The sequence below is a fragment of the Seriola dumerili genome, unplaced genomic scaffold, assembly GCF_002260705.1.
Source record: "Seriola dumerili isolate Sdu_G_001 unplaced genomic scaffold, Sdu_1.0 BDQW01000609.1, whole genome shotgun sequence".
Lineage (NCBI taxonomy): Eukaryota > Metazoa > Chordata > Actinopteri > Carangiformes > Carangidae > Seriola > Seriola dumerili.
This window is the reverse complement of record NW_019174864.1, coordinates 833,102-845,700: the sequence shown is the minus strand read 5'-3', so window position 1 is coordinate 845,700 and position 12,599 is coordinate 833,102. Positions and strand designations below refer to the sequence as shown.

Sequence of the window (12,599 nt, the reverse complement as noted above, 5' to 3'; positions counted from 1 at the left end):
GTGAAGATTGGATGAAAGTCATGGGTAACACTGAATCCTGAGGCTGGGTGAAACATGTTTTCTCAGATTCTGTAGTTTGACCATTTGTTTTCTTTGAGTCTGAGTGACTTGAAACATTGGTGGATCTTGGTTATTGAGCATTTTCTACTTTCAGTATTTAGTCTTTACACTTTGATGTGACGTGTCTCCCAGGTATGAGAACGGTTCAGCCTACTTCCATGAGGATAACAGGGATGGCCTGGTCAAAGTTTGTCGGCTGATCATCAATGCCCGCTATGAAGAATACGCCTCTGAGGGCTATTCAGTGCTAAGCTTCAAACAGCCAATCATCTACCAGAGTGCGTCCTGCAGGCCTGGTCTGGGACAACACCTCTGCAGCCAGGTAGGAAGAGAAAAACGCACACGCACCCCAGAAATCATGAAGATGAAAAGGGCTATTTGTAATTTTGCTGTTGCTATATAGCTAGCGTTAGCATTAACAGCTGTTTACTTACCATTCTAGAAGAAATGTTTAAAACCTTTACTCACCAACATCTGTCTCCAGAGGTGGAAACAAACACCAATGTGAACTCTTGTCTCTTTCACTTCTTTTCTTCTACTGAAGTTAGCATGCTAACCAGCTAGCTTCAGCCAGTCTGCTCACTTTCTGATAGTGACTCACTGTAACCTCCGATCTGTTGTGAAGGAATAGCTGCTCAGAGGACATATTATAACCTCTTGTCTTGTAAACAAAATGATGGAAGAAGCTCTTGTCAAGTGACAATCAACACCACCTGCTCCCAGCGAGAAACCACGGTCGGCTGCGGACAAAACTTACAAATATCACCCTTAAAGCGACAGAGTTTCGGCGATCCCAGATCCTATCCTCTACCTCCACTGTGATCTTTTACAAATTCTCACCCCCATTTACCTGGAGGGAGTTAGTCTGTTCATTTCAACAAAATTAAGTATTTTGAAAATATCTTTTCTAGTTTTCTGCACTGACTAATCATAAACTATGATCTGATCTTCATCTAAGTTGCAAATACAGACAAACACAGTGTAAAGTAAACTAATATAACACAAACAACTATAATCTTCTGTGTCTTCATTGAACACAGCCATTAAACATTTACAGTGCTGATGGAAATAGTCAGTGAGGCTTGGATTTAATAACTGGTTGAGGCTCCTCTGAAACCAGCTCTTCAGTAGCTGCTGATCAGAGCTGCTCAATGTTCAGGAGGAAGTTTGGACCATTCTTCCTACAGAGCTGCTTCAGTCAGACAGATTCTCTGGATGTCTGGTGTGAGCGGCTCTCTGAGTTCAGTCCACAGCATCTCTACTGGATTCAGGTCTGGGCTCTGACTGGCCCGCTCCAGAAGGTGGATTTACTCCGATGTTCAGGGTCATTGTCCTGCTGCATCAGCAGCTTCTCCTCAGCTTCAGCAGGTGGACAGACACCCTGACATGATCCTGGAAGAGACCTTGATAAACAGGTCCAGAGGCAGCAGAGACCCAGATCATGATGCTCCCTCCACCCTGCTTCACCTCTGGGAGGATGATGTTGGGATGTAGTATGCAGTGCCATTTACACCACACACATAGAGCTGCATGTTTTTCCTAAACAAGTCAACCTCAGTTTCATCAGTCCATAAGACATTTTCCCAATGATACTAATATTCAGTATTACTTATTCACAGTTTTGATTGTATTCTATCCATTTTCATACATAATACAAAGTGATTGTCTCTGTGTCATCAGCTCGGCCTGCCTCTCTCCAGTTTGTGCACAGTCCCATGCAACACCATCTTTGGATCCCAACACCAAATGGTAGGAGAACACAGATGAAACAGACACAGCGAATCAGATAGTTGATATGAAAATGATTTTGGCTCATGTCCTGTCTGTCCCTGTCAGGATGTTGCCCTGTTGGACAAACTGATCAAAGAGGACGTGGAGGCAGGGAAGCTTCCTCTGCTATTGATCGCTAATGCAGGTGAAGGACACTAACAGACAAACATTGCACTCTGTATGCATGTGGTACATGACAGCAGTTAAAGATAATATTATTGTAACAGTAGATTAGCAGCTTATGAGATTTTTTCTGCAGTTTAAATATGTTACTTTGGAATTCAGTGCAGTAATGTGTACGTGTGTTTTTTTTACCAGGCACCCCTGGGGCAGGTCATACAGACAAGTTGGGTCGCCTGAAGGACCTGTGTGACCAGTACAAAATGTGGCTTCATGTGGAGGGGTAGGTCAGCTCCTCCTCTACAACTTATGCTCTAAAATAAATGGTTGTAATTTCTCATCTGTCTCATCTCTGTGCCTCTCATCAGAACAGAGCTGGAATTAGGATGTGGTTTGTTTACTTCATACACAAACAGAAATGATGGAATGACAAGTTCTGGTTTTATGGGCAGTTACATGTTTGAACTATTTCTTGGCGTCAAGTGACGTCCTGGAGTGTCATCATGGCCATGAGGTTGCCAGGCAACAAATAAAAGTCTTTCCTGAAATGTTAGACTATACATGATATATATATACTCATTGTTTTGATCCCCTCATATACTGTATGTAACTGTTACCTCCTGTCAGCTGTAGTGTCAGAACCTGTTCTGAAGCTTTTGGTGGAGCTTTGTGTTTTGATGCCTCGTGGCTGGATTCATTATGTCTGTCCAGTTCTCGTGATATCTGAGGAAACGTTTAGTTTCCTCTAATTTGGTACAAACGTTCACACAGACTCATTAGATTTTGGTGGATAAGGTGATAACGCTAGAATTCATATGCTAATTATTAAGTAAGCTGTGTCCCAATTCAGGGGCCACATCCTTCGGAGGAGGCGGCCTACAAAGGCGTGGCCTCTGAAGGAGGTCTGGTCTACGGAGGATTTCCTATTAATCCTCTGCAGCTGTTTCATTTGCAGAGTTTGCCTTTGTCTCTTTTTGAAAAGTTATTCATCCATAGATTGTATGATGCACAGTGAATCTTGGGATAGGTTGGGCTGCAAAGGATTCACCCACTGGGTCCTTCATTGCCCAGGAGCCTTCGAAATGGGACAGTCTAGTCAGTCTTCAAATGCAGCCTCTGATGGACATGGCCCCTGAACTGAGGCAAAGCTAAAATTTCACACTAATGTCTAATAGGATCAAATGATGAAGTGATGATGTTTTTACATCCAAAAGGACAAAGGTCAGCTTCACTGTGATATCATAACGTTCTACAGAAACTCTTTTCTGGCCATAACCCATGAACAGAAGGGGAGCTTGTGACCATATTTTGTATTCCATATTTGAAGCCTTGTCTTCTGTCATGGCTACAACTTTGTGTTGTAAAGGACTCAGCCTCAATGATTTGTCTTGTAAGAGTTGAGCCTCCTCACTTCCTCTCCCTGGATGACAACCAGTACAGGAGGCCTCTTGTTTCTCTGGTCGTCCACCACAGGCTGATTGGATTTGATGATATTGAGCTTCGGGTGATTGTCGTTGCACCATGTGATGAAGCTCTCTATCAGTGCTCTGTGCTCCTCTGTAAAAAATCTCTTGAGTGAAAACAGCATGTTTCTCACTGGAATCTTAGCACCTTTTATTATTTTCCTTCAAAGGCTTCACTACATACAGTATATTATATGAGTCTGGGCAGACATGAATGTAAACTGCAGCGTGACTGACAACAACCATGAGGTGGTAATTCTGGTTTCTGGTGCAGTCATCAAGTCAGCATTTTAATTTCTCCAACACTGGTTTATTATCATACATTGAGATGTTAGCACACTGAAGCTTTGATGATGACCATGGTAAACATCATCAGGTTAAATTTACTCACTTTACCATCTAATCTAAACCCTCCATTCGTTCTTCACTGCTTCTCCAGGAAGCGGTGGCAGCAGATCGGGCAAAGCATCTCAATACCTTTTTCTTCAGCCACATCCTCTAGCTCAAGGAAATACTTGAAACACTGGGCATGTGGAGATATACTGCATGTACTGCATGTTCTGGGTCTGCCCAAAGTTGTCCTCCCACTTGGAGATGGCTGGTAGGCATCCCAGTCAGATGCCCCAAAGACTCAAACTGGCTCCTTTCAATATTCATTCATTTTCTTCCGCTTATCCTCTAGTAGGGTCGCAGGGGGGCTGGAGCCTATCCCGGCATCTTTTCGGGCGAGAGGCGGGGTACACCCTGGACAGGTCGCCAGTCCATCACAGGGCAAATACATAGACACAGACTCCTTTCAATATGAAGGGGCAAATTAAAGATGAGAGCAACCCATACTGGGATCCTTTTGATTTCTAATGAAATGAAACGCTTCTTCAAATTTGGCACAAACATTCACTTGGACTCAAGGATGAACTGATTAGATTTTGTTGGTCAAAGGTCAAAGGTCATGGTCACAGTGATCTCAGGTTCTTGTGAATGCAATGTATCAGGAACACATAGAGGGAATTTCATTACATCTGTCACGTTTTTGCCATGTTTTTGGCCATAACTCACAATTTTTTTCACTAATTATAACATAACTTAACTCAAATATCTATAAACATAAAATTAAGTGATAACATTTTATATCCAAGAGGTCAAAGGTCAACTTCACTGTGACATCATAATGTTCAACAAAAACACTTCTGGCCATTATTCAGTGCTGTAAATGAGGAAGGAGAGACTGTGTTCCCTGATATTTGTCGGGTTGGTGAAGGAAACAACCAGGAGGAGGTGACTCTGGTTTTAAATGATAGACAGCATCACTTTAAAACATTAATTCTATAAATGCACATGAGCATTATTCCTATGATGTTTTCAGGCTTGAGTCTGATGAGTGACTGAAGTGTCACCAGTGCTATCATCTTTATTTCTTATAATGTTGTTTTTTTGTTCTGCAGGGTCAACCTGGCAACCCTGGCGCTTGGGCAGGTCACCTCTGCCGTCATGGTAATCTCATGTTTAAATGGTCCCAGTTTGATTCACATACATTTTATCAGATTAACAAAAAGCTGCAGCACATGTTTAAATACACACAGAGAAGTTGTATACATGTTCACTGTTATAACATTATCATCTTTTTATTGCAAAAAGAAACTAAAATCAGTTTAATAAACTATGAACGCTGTGAATGGAGATTCTTCTTATGTCAGAGCTTAAAAATGTTTCTCCCCTTGTTTTACTACAAAATGATAAGAAACAAACCTAATAATCATCATTCATTATCAATATTATAAATGATGAAATTGATTATAAAATGTATGGTGATCATGGTGGACAATGGTCTTCAACTGTAAAATAAGTTTTAAAATCAGTGGTGCAGCCTGTAAGAGAACTGAGAACATTCCTTCTCCTTCTTATCATCGTTTTCCAACCAGTGTTCCTCAGCAGTGACACTGCTCCCTCTGTGGATCAGAGAAATGAAGAATAAACTGAATCATTTGTTTTTACAGATACATGAAGCCAACTCTGTGATATTCTGTGCTTTAAAATATCTATTATCACGTGCACAGTGTAAAAACCTGAAGAGAAAAATTGTCAAACATCTGACTATGCTCTCCACACCATCCGTCCCAGTGTTACTGTCTCACCTCACTCTGTCTACCTCATGTTGACTGTGTATTTATGCATATTGTTCCAGGCGGCCACCAGAAGTGATAGTATGACACTGACACCGGGTCAGTGGCTGGGACTGCCTGCTGTTACCGCTGTCACCCTCTACAGACATGAAGACCCAGCACTGGTAAGCACATATAACTTCATTAAGTGTTTTTGTAGCTTTTGTGGAATTTTCTGGTCACTTCTTAAACAGGTGTATCACCATCACTATTGTGACCTTTATGTCCGTCCGAATGTTTTTAAAGGATGTGTCGTCTTCTGTTAAAAACTTTTTAACTACTCCTTCAGTTCACATTAGCTGTTATAGACAAATAGACCTTACATTGCATGCGTCTCTCCACAACAGTCCTGAGTGAGTCCAGACTTCTGCCAAGCACAGACCCAGCCTTTTTGACCAGCTTATCCAGTCTCTTTGTGTTCATGGTGGAAATGCTGCTGCCCCAGCAGACTGCAGCATAAAAGAGTACATTGTCTACTACTGGCCACAGTTACCCAGCCTGCTATACTGTGGTCGTCTTGTCAGGTAATCCACAATCAAGGATCCACCCCCATCCCTTCCAGCTTGTCTTTAAGAATGGGTGGTTGGATGGTGTTAAATGCACTTGAGAAATCAAAGAACATAATCCTCATGTAACTACCTGGCTTATCCAAGTAAGAATGGGCCCAGTGGAGCATGTAAAGGACAGCATCATCCACTCCAATATGTTCTCTGTAGGTGAACTGTAGGGGTCTAGTGCATGTTCAGCCTGTGGCCTCAGAAGGTGGAGAAGCAGCCGCTCCAGGTCTTCATGATGTGTGATGTGAGGGTCACCGGTCTGTAGTCATTTATCCCAGCCGGTCGTCCTACTTTATGGACCAGAACAAGACATGATGTTTTCCACAGGACCAGGACCCTCCCTGTTATTTCATTTGGATTAGTTGTATTTTGTCCAGCTCTCTGACTGTCTCACCGCTCTGTGTCTCTGTGTTGTCTCTCAGTCTCTGGCAGCAGGTCTGACCTCTAGTCAGCCGGTGGAGAAGCTGCGAGCGCTGCCTCTCTGGCTCTCTCTGCAGTACCTCGGTCACAATGGAATTGTCCAGAAGATCAAACATGCCGCCGCTCTGGTGAGCATCACTTCTCTTCCCCTAAACCACAGGCCATCCCTTTTACATTTCTGTTTGTGTGCAGACTAAACAAATGAGACACAACATAGTAGTTAGGGGGAGTTATGTGCTGGAACTATTTCTTGGCAAACAACAGTCAGGCAGTGTTTCTAGGTTAGGTACCATTGTGCCTGTACAGAGACCAAAACCAAAGCCTGTTCTGTAGCCAGAGACACTGCACAAAAGTACTGGATGGATAAACTAATGTTTGTCTAAAGTATTAGGGCCACATTGAGGGAAAAAAAGAAATCAGAAATTTTGAGAATAAAGTCGTAATATTATGAGAATTAAAAATGTAAAATTTTGAGAGAAAAAAAACACATTTTTAGGAATATTACATCAACCAATCAAAGAGGTGAAAGGGCAGGCAGTGGTAGCCTGAGCTGCTTCTGTTTGTCTGTCTAACAACAGAATATAGATATAGAAAAAAACTGAATAATGATGATGATGATGATGATGAAGTTTCTCCTTATTTGTGAAACCAGCTAAAGTAGAACTTCACAGGATGCTCCATGTTCCTCATTTTAAAGCTTCTGATATTTCCCCTCTAAAACAACACACAACCTAAAATTACAACTTTATTCTCATTATATTATGACTTTTTTCTTGAAATATTATGATTTTGTCCTCAAAATGACTTTATTCTTGAAATTTCTTTTTTTTGTCCTCAATGGCCTTAATGTTATGTTTCTCTTTGTTTACAAACTAAACAAACAAGATACTGTGTGTCAGTCAATGTATGTGAGCCAGGGTAGCCCTGCATCCAGTCTTTATGCTAAGCTAGGCTAACTGCATCCTGACTGCAGGAGATGTTATCAATCTTCTCTTCTCTTTGTGAGAAGGAAAGCAAACAAGCACATGTCCCAACAAGCTGAACCAGTTTAAACATTTTCAACTAAAACAGGGTTTTCAGAAATGAACTTTGGTGCATCACTTCGCCTTTATCTCTCTCTTTCCTCCAGAGCCAGCAACTCCTGCAGAAACTGAAATCTTTGGCCTCAATCAAGACATCGGTAGGTGATCTGCCATCAATAATGACATAATGTAATAAACGCCGAACAGGCTTCATGAGGATAGATCAAGGATTCTCCACTGTGAGCAAAGTCATTGAAATATACTAGTTAGTGGCAATAAAGCCCTGTTGTATCTGTATCACATGCTGCCCTGACTGACAGACTATAAAGATGACCTTCAGGAAATAATTCATCCTGAAGAAGAACATTGTAGGTGTGATGATCAAAGTATAGATCTGCAACAAAATATTATGAAATAACTTATTTTACTATAAATATAAGAACATACAGAGACGTCACAGGTGTTACTGCAGTATCTCTGGTATTATTCCATGTTTTTTGTTATTGCCATGAAAAGATTAAAACTATCAGTGTGTTTGTCTCTCAGTACTTCCTGATGTCACGACTATGTCTCTCAGTCCCAGTGGTTCCTCCTGAAGATGTAAATCTTAAATATATAGTATATATGTTTTCTAAAACATCTGGTCACTGTAGTTTTTAACATACATTAGTCACACAGGAGGAAGTAAAGCACTCGTTGGGAACTATTTTTAGCAGCAGGTTAATCCATACTTGGTGCTGTAATGAGTACCAGGGCGGCAGCATCATGTATGTGTACTAAGTGGTGATATTCTATTTACTCTTATTGTCAACAAAAATAGCCAAAGCCAACAATGTGTCTCTCAATGCTGAATGACTTCCCCTCCCTGTCTGTGGCTGTCATCCCCAACAGCATCAGTTTTCTTTTCTCTTTTCTCTTTTCTCTTTTCTCTCTTCTCTCTTCTCTTTTCTCTCTTCTCTCTTCTCTCGTTTCCTTAAGCAGGCGGGGGCGATACGCTTATCTCCTGATTCAATACCATCACGGTACTTTGGTGCAGAGTCGATATGTATTGCAATCTTTAAGTGTTGCGATTCAATAATTCAATTCCAATTTCAATTTATTTTTGTTTACTTTTTTTAACACTAGACCGTGAGAAAAATTTGAATCATACATTCTACCATATATTGTATATAATCAGTCTAAGGCCCTGTTCAGACCTGGTATTAACATCTACTTGACTGTTGCTATTTCCCTGACCTGATGATGTGATATGAGCGCAGCTGGAGGTGTGTGCTGAACTATCCAGGCTTCCTTCCTTCATCCTCTTCTGACTCTTCTTTCTGGAAATGTTTTCATTTTTGCAAAATTTGTTACAATCTAAGATAGATAGCGACCGTTAATGTAACATTGATTTACGGTTAATAGAACACTTATAAAGCGGAGTGATACATGTTGTTAAAAGTCCCAGTGCTGTTATACTCTATTATCAGCACTCATGGAATGACTCTCATCCACTCAAATTACTTGGTTGGAACTAACTGTTGTATAATGTTAGTTAAGTAATTGTACTTAAGTTAAATAAACTATTAACTAAACTATTACAATAAAGTTAAATACTGTTGCAGTCAAAGTAAATAAAGATAAATAAAGTGTTGTTATAATGAAATGTGTTGACATAGAACAACTGGTGCTTTTATTATGAAGCACTAAGCTCGTCTCGGGTCAGATGTGTTGATATAGTTGCTGTGAACTTGAGGCTTCCAGTCAGCCGACGGTCAGACAACAGTTAGCAAATACAGTTGCTGTTAGCTGTTAGCGGGAGTTAAACCATTTACAGTCAGCGGTGCCATTAAACATGAAGATTTATTCAAAGTGGGCACTTAACAGTTGACACAGTATGTCTTATTAAAAAATTTAAATGGAATAAATAAACTCACTGTTTAGTGGCAGTTCCAGCCGCTCTCTGTTACGCGCTGATGCTATCAGGCTAACTGTTAGCTGCTAGCTGTAATAGCTGGCAATAAAATAAAAATTGATTTAGGAATCAACTAGTGATTAAAAAATAATTTAAAAAAAGAATTGCGATAGTTAAGTGCATTTGTTGGGGACTATTTTCAGTGGTGATTAATCCACATTTAGTGCTGTAGTACGTATTTTCAGCAGCACGACTGTGTGTGGGACTGAGTCAAAATAAACTACAGTGTGTGTGTTCATGGTGATGAAGGAACATTGATGGAGTTCTGCACAGAGGAATAAGATGTATCAGGCTTTGATACACAACCAGTATGTGCTAGTAGATACATGCATTGGTGGTTTAGTTTTTATTTTAAATTGTTGACAATAAAAAAAAATCTAGGATATCACCACCTTTAAATACTTAAATAGATTAGGTACAAAGAGGTTATAGTGAATGTATCGCTTTTCTCAGCTGATGGAGCAAGCTGGAAGTAAATATGAGCTGCTGATAGATCTCAGTGGTGAACTGGAATTAGACAGATAAACTTCTGTTAAACTGTGAAGTTCATGACATCAGTAGCTGAGATAGCTGTTGGAGAGATAATCCGCTCAGTTCATTATTTTTAATCAGACCCACCTCGTCAGACCCAACACACCACCATGAAAAGTGTTGATATTTACATCTCTTATATACAAGAAAAACTGATCTGATTTATTGTATTATATTCACCAGTCACATGTAAAATTCAAACACACATGTTGACAGAGAAATATTGATGAATTTATTATTTTATTTGCATAATGGACAGCTTCAGTGTCATGTTATGTTTGGTGAGAAAGTCCACAGCAGCACAAAGGATCAGAACCTCTTCATGTGTTAACTTGACTCCAGAGTTAAAAGACAAAACCATTTGTGTTTATAGGATGTGACAGATACAGAGATCTCTCTCGTCGAGGCTTTGACCATGGTAACATCAGAGTGGTGTTGATACAAAAACAGTCTTAGGGGGTACAGACTTAAAGCTTGTTCACTGACATCCACTACAGATACTGTATCTATACAGTCACTCGGATGTAACACAAAGTGACATTATACATTAAAACTATTGTAAACAAGATGCAGTGAACAATCAGAGTGCCACTGTGTTGGTGAGATGTGTGTGCGTCTGCAGGTGGGTGTGTGAGTGCTTGTCTGTGTGTGTGTGTGTGTGTAGCTGTAGTTATAGTCAGTGTGGGTTGCCTTGGTTCCAGGGTGTGGTGCCGCCGATCCCGCCTATCTCCGGGGCTTCACTGCGGGACGTTCTGGGCTCTCTCATGCTCTCTATTGTAGGTGGGACCAAGCCTCTGCCTCTCTCCCTCACTGCCCCCTCCCTCCCCCTCTGTCCTCCCCTCTCTCCCTTTTCTTTCTTCCTGTCACTCCTGACCATTTTCCTTCACCTACATCAGCTTAGCGGTTTTTGGGTCTCCATTGGCTGATGGACTGTTCACTTCTTCCTAATTGTTTAGGATGTGGACCACTCAGGCATGTCCTTTGAGGTACTTCAGGGAATGCCTCTCCACGCTCAATATGTTTTGTTGACTTTTGAAGAAATACAAGGGTCATGAATAATTGATGAATGTGTCACATGCTGTTGCATATCATTACTTCCTTTAGTTTACAATCCAAATATGTGTAAATGTCATTTTACCATTAAAAGAAATTCCAGTATTCAGATATTGTTAATATTAAATGTTCAAACAGAAATATCCAGGCTTGATAGAAACGTTTTGTCCCTGATGGAGCAAAAGCTGGTTACTCTACCAAACATAAAATCCCATTCTGCTCATAGCCTGATAACTTTAGTCATTTGCAACGTTAAAGTTTTGTAGCAAATGCTGTGGTTCCTCATTTTCAAATGTTGGTAGTGGACAGTTTCTTATTTGCTAAAAGTGAGTGTGTGAACAGAATGATTATAAAGAACACAAAATTAAAGTTAGATAGTTATAGTTATATATAGATATATAAATGATATGCTATATAATAGAATTATGCACACTTGGGTGCAAATGTGCAGGGCAGTGGACAATGTGCTAGACAAGGCTGAGGATATATGCTGAGTTCTGAGTGTAGAAGCAGGACTAGTCGAATACTGGTGGTAGTGAGGATCTTGCACCTCCTGATACATGAAGCCATGTTTGTACTGACAGTAGCCCTGCATGATAAAAAAATAAAATTCTCTTACCCCAACTCAGGTTGCAGGAAACCTAGGTGTCATGTTTGATGACCAGCACTCCTTCCCTGACCATGTTGCATACATCTCTCAGTTGTGCCGCTTTGTTCTATACAACATCAGAAACATTAGGTAGCACCTGATGCAGTACACCCCCCAGCTCTTGGTTAAGTCCATGGTTATCTTTCACCTTGACTACTGCAATGACCTACTGGCAGGCCTTCCTTCATGCACAGTGAAACCCTTACAGATGGTCCAGAATGCAGCTGCATGTTTCAGTCAACCCATTGCTGCCCGGATCACGTTCAATCTCTGCTGAGATGCTGCCTTCAGAGGGACTTCTGGGTATGCTCCATCGACTTGAACTCAATCATTCAGCCTTATGCTCCTTCTCTGCCGCTGTGTTCCTCCAAGGAATGTGGTCTGACATCACCATCCCTGCTCACAAACAGTCTCAGTCCAGACTGTTCTGGTCTGTGGTTCCCTGATAGTGGAACAAGCTACCAAAATCTATCAGAGCAGGGGCTTCTCTCTCTATCTTCAACATGAATCTCTTCTGAGAGCATTTCCTCTCCTAACAACCTAACATATATAACTAGCACTTGCTATGCACTTTTGTTGCACTTCCTTATAGAGTCTCCTTGCACTTTAAATAGATGTAGTACTTAATACTTACACCAAGGTCTCCTACTGCACTGACGCTTGGCTGATGTCCTTCACTTGTAAATTGCTTTGGAAAAAAGCGTCTGGCAAATGAGTAAATTCACTTGGTTTCAACTTTTGCTGCAGTGGTGGCAAGATGCTGAGTGGGTCAGTCAAATATATGCAAGCACACATCTGTAACATGAATACCGTGTTTCTGTTGTTACCCTGTGATGATTGT

At 40.9% G+C, this 12,599-nt stretch overlaps 1 protein-coding gene across 1 annotated transcript in view; it reads left to right on the top strand.

Moving 5' to 3' along the window:
* pdxdc1 (pyridoxal dependent decarboxylase domain containing 1) overlaps positions 1-12,599 on the top strand; it is a 31,112-nt gene that overhangs the window by 2,556 nt on the left and 15,957 nt on the right. Inside the window, exons 5-12 of the mRNA XM_022764912.1 lie at positions 193-382; positions 1,741-1,809; positions 1,897-1,975; positions 2,149-2,233; positions 4,856-4,904; positions 5,596-5,697; positions 6,552-6,677; positions 7,679-7,729. Of these exons, the coding sequence (XP_022620633.1) occupies positions 193-382; positions 1,741-1,809; positions 1,897-1,975; positions 2,149-2,233; positions 4,856-4,904; positions 5,596-5,697; positions 6,552-6,677; positions 7,679-7,729 (751 nt within the window). The remainder of the gene's footprint in view (positions 1-192; positions 383-1,740; positions 1,810-1,896; positions 1,976-2,148; positions 2,234-4,855; positions 4,905-5,595; positions 5,698-6,551; positions 6,678-7,678; positions 7,730-12,599) is intronic.